Source organism: Felis catus, chromosome D2, assembly GCF_018350175.1.
Source record: "Felis catus isolate Fca126 chromosome D2, F.catus_Fca126_mat1.0, whole genome shotgun sequence".
Classification (NCBI taxonomy): Eukaryota; Metazoa; Chordata; class Mammalia; order Carnivora; family Felidae; genus Felis; species Felis catus.
Genome location: NC_058378.1, coordinates 53,190,504 through 53,200,565, shown reverse-complemented (window position 1 = coordinate 53,200,565; position 10,062 = coordinate 53,190,504). Strand labels below are relative to the sequence as shown.

At 36.6% G+C, this 10,062-nt stretch overlaps 1 protein-coding gene across 9 annotated transcripts in view; it reads right to left on the bottom strand.

The window, feature by feature from the left end:
* Window positions 1-360: 360 nt before the first annotated feature.
* The window catches only part of EXOC6 (exocyst complex component 6), a 228,911-nt gene continuing 219,209 nt past the window's right edge, over window positions 361-10,062 (bottom strand). For 8 of the 9 annotated variants that reach the window (XM_019813545.3, XM_045040414.1, XM_045040415.1 and 5 more), the window contains 2 exons: window positions 2,744-2,856; window positions 361-1,636 (listed from right to left, as the gene is read on the bottom strand). In XM_019813545.3, coding sequence (XP_019669104.2) covers window positions 1,504-1,636; window positions 2,744-2,856 — 246 coding nt within the window. In that variant the 3' untranslated portion in view covers window positions 361-1,503. Of the gene's footprint in view, window positions 1,637-1,912; window positions 1,953-2,743; window positions 2,857-10,062 lie in introns of those variants that run through there. The other variant, XM_045040410.1, reaches the window with a different exon arrangement.

Below are 10,062 nucleotides of genomic sequence, written 5' to 3'. Positions count from 1 at the left end.
TCTCTCCGGATCCGGGGACGCCTCAAAGAAAGCCAGAGAGAGACATCCCGAATGCCCTGCAGGGCTGGGTAAGGCGCGCGAGGGGCAGCCACATTCCACAGTCTTCAAAAAGAGCTAGCTGTTCACCGCTCTCTTCTAATTTCCAGATTTTATTGTGCCTGAAGAATTACCATGTTCTCCATGTAGGTTTTTTTTTTTTTTTTTTTTAAATGTGCAGTACTTTAGGATTGAGGCGGTCAATAAATACTTGCATCTTTGTTTTGGTGACACTCCCCATTCCAATAACTAGGGAATAACAACAGTCTTTCTGAAGGAAGCAGTTATTTTAAATCAGGAAGCTCTGAATAGATGCAATAGCAATGCATTTTCAACTTGCTCAACATTTTTAATATTTCATCACAAAATCAAGAAATGTACATATAATTCTTTACACTTATTTTACAGAGTTAAGTATAAGTTTCTTACAGGCATAAATCCTGAAAATGGAAAAGAAATATTCAGCATAAATACATTGAGAAGAAAGTTGCGATCAGACTGATATTATCATTAGGACCATGGTGGTAATTTACACAGAAGAAAATGTACGTTCATTTTAGATTTTCCAGAGTTCATTTGGTTTGGCTTGTTTCCATACCGCGGACAGGTACTGACTGAGATCTGCTACTGAAGAAAGGAACCTGAGCCCTGTGGCAACTTCTGTGTGTAGGAACATATCTACCCTAGCACAAGCAGCACCTCAAGGAGCTTACCCCACTTCGTTCCTGCCCTCTTTTAACTTGAACCAAACCAAACCAAATAAATCCTAGAATGGGGTCAGCTACAAACAATATAGTTAGAAATATTAACCCTGCTCAACAGCAACACTGCATCTCAAGAAAATCCAAACACCTTTTCTTCATATTCAGAACCATTAAATTAAACCATCCAAGGAGAACAAATAATTCATATTCTTACAGAAATCAAGTTTGATTTCAGGGACCTTTAAAGATTTGTATACCACCCCCCTGCCGAATCTGCAGAACTGGAAAATTTAGTCTACTTAAATCATATTGAGATGAAAATAAAAGTTAACAGTCACAAAATGACAGTGAAATACTCCCGTATCAGACATGATTGCATTCCAAAACTGGATACTGATGAAAAGAACCCAGAAAAATCATTCAAGTCTGAATAGAAAAAAATACTTATATGTAGAGGCATATAAGGTTTTTCTAATGTATTTACAATCAATTTCATATACAATTTTTGACCTGATTTATATGTTTTACCTTTTTTCCCTAAAAGTGAAAAAAATTAATGTCACCTTTTCCACATATAAAATAGTATCCAATTATTTAAAAATCCGTAGAAATGATATTTTTATTGTTTCTTGTTTAATCTCTCATTAGTGTCTTTTTTCTACTCCATTTTTTAATTCTGCAACCAAATTACTGTATCATGACCTGTGCCTGTTAGAGATCAATGTTGAATCACAGATTTGGTGTCACTGAGTGCAATCGAAGTCTAGGTGTGCTGGGACATACCATTCACCAAACTTCTTAGCTGTTTCACGACTGTCTCTATCAACTTCTGTTTGTCTCGATCATTCTTCCTGAACTGAGCAAATATGTTGTTCTTTTTGCTAGTATCCTTCATCCTAGGAATATATGTGAATGGAGAGGCTTGGTAAAAGGAAATTAAAAGCTATGCTGTCATAAGTAAATTATCTTGGCATGCTCTGAATTATCTCACACCAGTCCTATGCTTGAAAAATATTCTTCAAAGAAAATAGGTACTAATAAAAATACAGAGATAGCAACCACACAAAAAATTAGCAGCTTCATTTTACATTCTACATGAAGTAGTGTTTTTGCATTAGTATGTAAATCTAAAGTATGTTACATTTTCTAATATCATACTATTTTCTAATATCATTCCACAAAGTATGCTAAAATACATACCCTCTATGGACTCTGCAAATCACATTCATAGCAAGACAAGGTGAAAGAAAAATAACATTAGAAAATTTAAAGCAAATATTTATTTATTTATTTTTGGCCTCAGTAGTGTTTCATGATATGGTAAATTTACATTTATTTTAAACAGTTCTTTCTGTCCTCTCACATCAAATACATCACAGATATTTGAAATGTGGGAAAATAATAGATATTTTTCATACTGATACCTAAAATGAAATATGATTAAGCGAAAGGAAAATCTGTCACATAGTGAGGGAAAAGTAACCCCTAAACTTCTGTCATTTTTAATTGGACAAGATGCACCAGCAAATGTCCTGTTACTTCAGTTCTTACTATTTTATTTTTTCTATTTATTTTTTTTTATCACATACTTCTCTATCTGCACAAAGAATCCAAGTCCATCATGGTAGGATATCGACAGCAAACATGCCAATTGCTAGCCACATTTTACAAAACACCTTCTTTTCTGTGTTATACCATTAAAAAAAAAAGTTCCAATTCTCACTCATCTCCAGTAAACATATTCCTAAGGCCAATTAAGCCTGCTATTGAGGATGCAACAGGAAAATTTTTGTTCACATGAACATAAACAGCAATCTCATATAAAAACTACACCAACACTGCACCAAGAAAGAAAGAGGCTTATGTTTTGGCCATTAAAATGGACTGAGCTTTTAAGCTCCATTTAGACATTTCTCTTTTGTTGAAAATCTCTAGTTCTTCAATCATCACTAAATCACAAAATGCTAAAATGTTATGCAAAAATGTTTTCAGAATATACTCACTTCTCCAAAAGAGTAAGAGCTGTGTTTGGATTCACCCGAAGGTACTTAGAAGCAGGCTGTCCATAATCAGCTAGATAAGTAGACCAATCCCAAACCATAAACAGGTCAAGGAGCTGAGGAAGATAGGGCAAAAATGTTAAACCAACTTTTGAGTATTTATCCACAGCTAATACATAAAGTATATGTCATTCTTGATCCTTGATCTTAATGTGCCCTCCTTCCTAGGTGGAACAGAATAAGGAATTCAATTTTTAAACTCTATCATTAACTATACTTTATAACCAAAATAGCATGTACTATCTTTTTACTTTTGAAATTCCTAAATTGGCAGGGGATGATTTTCTAATACGGTACCTGATTGCATTTTCAAACAAGTGTACAATAATAAACACACTGTTCATAGAATTATATTAACACTTGTACTGATGTATGGAGATTTAATCTTTACACATTACTCAGTTTATACTCATTTAATTAGTAAGGGTTGGTGCTACTACCTGTTTGAAGAATTTCAAAGAACTTAAATTGAACCTTTTTTCTTAGAGGTTAAGTATGTTTACCTTTCAAAGAAGCCGTTTGTACCTAGACTTTTCCCAAAGTAATTTAAACCAAAAGCTCAGATAATCTCAATTAAGTGCATTAAACAACCTCTGCTGAATTCTCCCTGGTGACAGATCCTCAGTAGTGTTATGAAATGTGGGCTTCAGGACTCAGCCTGTTAACTCTAGGCAATCATTTTGTATAAACAAACAACAACAAAAAGAAGCCCTCTTGTATTCCATAGTGTTTTAAAATTGACTATTTGCTTTATAATCTCCAGTGAGAATTGTTGTCAAATATGGAAGTAATCTTTTAAAAGCAATGCCATGCCTAAACCAAAGCACCAAACTCCTTATCCAACTTTAAAACCCTAATCTCCCTTAAGCCATTTAAAACCAACTTCCTATCCCCATTTGAATTGTTTCAGAAAGCTAAATACTTTACTTACTACCTTCCTTCAGTTTTTATATTATTCTTTCTTCTTGTTTTTTAACTCACTTTATAAGTAAGGGGTGTACTGGTTTTGCTTCCAATTGAAGGAAGCATTTGTATTTACTCATAGGACATGTGAGCCAACCCATGGGCCCTAAGAGGGATAAAACTTCTGGGGTGATTAAAACCTAAACAAAGGTTACAAGAAACTAGCTCTTCTATAGGAAGGTAATGGACTTGTTTGACTCTTTTGTTATCTAACATAGAGACTTCCCTGTAAAAGGGTGAAAATTCTATAATGAAAATATTAACTATTACTAATAAAATAAAAACCACTCTATTTTCCTTTGGACAATATTCTAGGCTACATCCAAAGTTAAAACATGGGTACAGGATCTATACCGAAACAATGTTAAAAGAATATATTGTCTGAGAGAAGTTATTTAAAGTTTAAATTTATTTAAACTTCTGTGTAATTTTTGACTCTTGCTTGGCAACAAGTACAGTTTTCCCTCCTTGTGAAAGGAGGGAAAAGTTATTTTCACACACACCCACGGTGAAAATGAAAACTGGCATAACATCTCTGGAATGTGATTTTGTAATACCTGGTTAAGAACTTTATAGAAATGGTCGTTCTTTTTGATTCAGTAATCCTACTTCTAGGAATCAAACCTCAGGAAACAGTAATAAAGGTAGAGAACAATGATATTAATCTCAAAAATGTTATTTGTGTTATCAAGAAACTGAAGGGGAAAAAAAACCACCTGAAAACAGTCCAAATCTCAATATTAAGAGAATGGTTAAGTAGTAAGGTGTATCTATCTGTAAGATGAATATCATGTAGTTATTAAAATTGATGTTCACACAAAATTTTAAGTATCTGTTAAGATGCTTATGCTAAACGTTCCTACTAAAATTACATAAAAACCCATCAAAAAAGACTGGAAGCAAATTTGACTGAATGCTAAGAATGGTTGTTATTTGTGTGGTAGGATTATGGGCAACTGTTGTCGTCTTCTTTATTTTCATAACATCCCACAATGGACACGTATTAACTCTGAGTTAGAAATAAAGTTTGCCTATTTATATATTAAAATAAATTTCAATAATAAATACTCCTCACACAGTTGTTAACAAAAGCCTCATTTTGAAGGATTCTTCTTTTAGGTATAAGTATGTTTGCACAAGTGTGTGTGGGCATGCGCACAGTCAGCAGAAAGTAACCACTTAATATACTGGCTGTAATCTCCCTTTCTTTCCAGAAGGCATTAGCAACATGACCTTTGGGATTTGGAAGAGGAAGAAGCCTTAAAATAAGTCTCTTTTTCTCTTGGGCTGATCTACCCCCAGGTGGGAAAGGAGGAGTCCACTTAATGAATTTAAAACCTACACCAACTCCAGCTGTGAATACAGAATTGACTCTTTTACAAAACAGCACAAAAACAGATAAAGAAATACTATGCTTACAATTTTCACAAATTTCACAAATGCTTAAAATTTCACAATTTTCAGATATTCATATGCAAGTCTCTTATCACTAGAAATAACAGGAACCATAAAATTTAACCTGCCTGCCTCCATGCAGACAAGTCTAATCTACATACTTTCAAATTTATACTAATACTTTATAGAAATACTCACCGTGCATCATTAACTTGTAGATGTCTAAGGAAATCTGCATAAGTCTGCACATTCATGGTTAAGTAATATATTACCAATGTGGATAAAAGGCCAAGAATCTAGATAAGATTCATTTATTCATTCAACAAATATTGACTGCCCACCTTTTTCTTTTTAATGTTGTTTTTGAGAGAGAGAGAGAGAGAGAGAGAGAGAGAGAGGGAAACAGAAGGGCAGGGAGACATAGAATATGAAGCAGGCTCCAGGCTCTGAGCTGTCAGCACATAGCCTAACGCGGGGCTTGAGCTCACTGAACCCGCGAGATCATCACTGAGCTGAAGTCTCAGGCTTGACTGACTGAGCCACCCAGGTGCCCCTCAAATTTTCATTGAAAGTCCAGCTAGTTAACATACAGGTAAGCTCCAATGAATTTAGCATGAAGATAGAAGCTACTGATTTCTTAGGAGCAAGTGATTGGTTGCTCATTATTCTCAGCCAACAAACCCAGTGGCTATAGGCTCCAGCACCATTCTGTGTCTGTGCCCCAAAGGATGCATACACATGAGTGCAGAGGAAATACAGGGCCAGGAAGCACACTGATCCCATATTCTGATTTCTCATTTCCATGTGTGTAAGGATTTTTCAAAAGCAGAATATTGCATTTAATAAGTAAATAGAAACAAACTTCATAAAGCTAGGCAGCCAAACTCATAGTGTGTTCAACAGAGTGTAACCACTCAAGAGATATTCAAGAGGTAACGAACTTATTACTTATTACTTAATTGATGATGCCAGACTATTCCAAGTTTACCTGGGAGCTTTTTCCTTAGGCTTCTCAAAGTATAAAACTTGAACACCCTACAGACTTCTCTGGCTGATGCTCACAGCTTCCTGAAAAAGGTCAACGTTGGTCTGTGGACAAACTAGGGTGAGTGAATGCAGTCAACTGACTTCCCTCCACTGCTCCCAGTCTTTCCCTGGGGCATTGGTAAAGAAAATAGTTTACCTCAAAGTAAAGAATTGGGTCTAATGTTAGTAGAGTTAAATCATCTTCCTAGAGAAAGCACTAATATTTCTGAATGGTCTATCAGTGTCCTTCATCCCTAACTATTACAAGGTCCTGTTTCACTTTTTAAAATTGAAGTATAATTGATATACAATATCCTATTGGTTTCAGGTATACATTGTAGTGATTTGTTATTTTTATACATCACAAAATGATTCCCAAGGTAAGTCTAGTTACCATCTGTCACCATACAAAGTTATTACAATATTACTGACTATATATCCTATGCTGTACATCACATTCCCATCATTTATTTATTTTAAAACTGGAAGTCTGTACAACTAAGTAATCCCTTTTACTTAGTGTGCCAACCCCCCCCCCCATCACTCCCCACTCTGGTAACCACCAACTGATTTCCTGTACCTATGAGTCTATGTCTGTTTTCTTTGCTCATTTGGTTTTTTAGATTCCACAGTGAAATCATACAGTATTTGTCTTTCTCTGACTTAGTTCATTCAGCATAATACTCTCTAGGTCCATTTATGTTATCACAAATAGTATTCCATTGCTTCCATTATCTTGGCGACTATAAATTATGCCACAATGAACATACTGGGTGTATACAGCTCTTCAAATTGGTGTTTTTGTTTCCTTGGATAAATACCCAGAAGTGGAATTGCTGGATTTTATGACAGTTCTATTTTTAATTTTTTGAGGAACCTCCACACTGCTGTCCATGGTGGCTGCACCAATTTATATTCCTACCAACAGTGCACAAGGGTTCCCTTTTCTTCACATCCTTGCCAACACTTGTTATTTTTCTGTCTTTTTGAGAACAGCTATTCTCATAGGTGTGAGGTTACATCTCATAGTGGTTTTGATTTGCATTTCCCTGATGATTAGTGATGTTGAGCACTTTTTCATGTGCCCATTGGCCATCTGTAGATCTTCTTTGGAAAAATGTCTATTCAAATCCTTTGCCCAATTTTTAACTGGATTGTTTAGTGTGTGTACACACACACACACACACACACACACACACACACACTTTCACACCCACACTAAGTTGTGTACGTTTTTTACATATTTTGGATATTAACCCTTTATCAAATGTATGATTTGCAAATATCTTCTCCCATTCGCTAGGTTGTCTTTTTGTTTTGTTGACAGTTTCCTTTGCTCTGCAAAAGCGTTTTAGTTTGATATAATCCCACTTTTTAAAGTACAGATCCACTGAAGCAAAAGATATAACACAAAGCTAGGACATTATTCTTGGGTCCTACCTAACCTTATGCCAGGCAGTTATGGCATGAGCCCAGTTTTATAGGCTGCTACCCATGCCTGCTTTGACCAAAAGGCATGTTTCCTGGTTTTTGGAGTGGTTTAAAAAGAACACAACTGCTCTGGAGCCACAGTGTGATAGGAAGGGATGAAGAAACTGGAGTGGTGCCAGAACTCACCTTCACTCTACACAGTCATAGCCTTGGGGTCTACCTCTCACATCTGGTCAGGTTTCACAGGATGCACTATATCCTTAATATTAAAACCTAAATTATGGAAAACCTCAATTCTCTACCTTAAGCTTTGCTCCCTTCAGATGGCAGTACACAAACAATACATTTGTTATTAATTACACAAAACCTCTCTCAGTCTTGTAAATAAACAGTAAGACACAGCTTTGACAGGTGAATTTATTAATTAACATATATACCTGAAATTCAAAGATGTAGATCAAACATGAACAAAAACAAAAATCTTCCCTAGATTATTCAAAAGCAATTTTACAATTACTTATTAAAGGATAAAGTCAGGTATATTATAATGAAAATTGGTATTAAGTTCTATAAATGGGTTTGTTCCAATAGTCAAGTAAAGTAATTCTACCTTAAATCCTTTTGGGAAGTAAGCAAAGTATGGATCATACAAAAATGAATAGCAAAATAATATGCCTCAGTTCTATCTCATCATGATTTATAAGATTACCTGAAATTAGTATCCTAACTTCTTTTTTCACCAAGGATTCAAAAATACCCTTCATAACTAATCTGATAACATAAAGTAGATTTATGCCAATATCTGTAAGTGAGTTGTAAGTTTCACTTCCTCAGCATTCCTTGTGTGTGTCCAGCAAACAATAAGATTCAGCCTTAAGGAAAGAAATGGTTGCATGGGTGGTCCCATTTATATGCTCAAAATAGTTGAATCGCTTCAGAATCACTGAAGAATTCATGTGTGTCAAAGCATTTGGCTTGCTGACAGTTTCTTATCCTGTCTCACTCCTGGTCTACCCCCCAAGAAACTTGGGGTCTTGGACCTGTTGAGACCACTTTATGCAACTGACACAATGGATCTAGGCCAACTTAAAACCATTCTATGGAACTCTTGAAGTGACTTTCTGTCTTTGTAAAAGTGAACCCAGATTGCCAGGTCATTTTTTCCTTGAATCTGGTTTAACTTTCTTTGTTTTGAGTCTTTTGGGTTTTGCTTTTGAAGCACCTCAGGGGCAGTGACCCAAGACAGAAGATAAATAAAGTTAAGCCAACCTCAAGAGAAAAGCAATTGGGGATACCAGGTTTGCTTTTGTAAATGTGAACAGTGACCTGGGGGCTCAGGGTCAACCTTAGTCCCCCAAATTCCCTTTTCCAAACACCAATTCCACCTGGGATCTCAGAGTTGCTCTGCAGATTCCAAAAGTAAAGCAGAAGATCATTTTTCCTTTGCCTCCAAAACACAAAGCCAATGCAAGGGTTCCTAGAGCGCTTTGGAGATTTAAACAACAACAAAAATCCTAAACCATAATACAGCTTTAACAAAGAAATATGAACAAGTAGTCACTGGGGATTCAAGAAAAATGGATCTTACTAAATTAACCCAATGGGGGGAAATACAAGTCTCCTTTTTCCAAACAGATATTAAAATCAAACGATGAGGGGCGCCTGGGTGGCGCAGTCGGTTAAGCGTCCGACTTCAGCCAGGTCACGATCTCGCGGTCCGTGAGTTCCAGCCCCGCGTCAGGCTCTGGGCTGATGGCTCAGAGCCTGGAGCCTGTTTCCGATTCTGTGTCTCCCTCTCTCTCTGCCCCTCCCCCATTCATGCTCTGTCTCTCTCTGTCCCAAAAATAAATAAAAACGTTAAAATCAAATGATGAGCTTAGTATGATTTTTAAAGCTCTTAGCTCTACCCCTTTCCAGCTACCTGAAAACACCACATTTGGAGAATTCCATATGAAGCACAGAAGAGAAATTTAAGTAGCAGCCAGAAGGTACCTAGGCAAAAACTGTAAAGAAGCAGTATAGTGCCTCCATCCACATCACTTTTTGCCTTCAGGGGTTAATTGTCCTTATGCTGCCTCACGCTCTCTGATACACCTGACCCCTAACCCACGCCTGCCCTCTTCAAATGTCCCATGTGCCAAACCTGTTCTGAGTCAGCCTTTCCACGCCCACCTACGTAGGACCAAGAGCAAGCTCTGGGCACGGCCCTCTGCAGAGACCTTTTAAAAGCGCTGATCTCTTCAGGTTATTTCACTCAGATGAACTGCACACAGAAGAAGAATGTTCTCAAGGTATTTAAAAAAGATTTTTTTAACGTTTATTTATTATTGAGAGACAGAGCGTGAACAGGGGAGGGGCAGAGAGAGAGGGAGATACAGAATCCGAAGAGGGCTCCAGGCCTTGAGCTGTCAGCACAGAGCCCGATGCGGGGCTCGAACCCACAAATG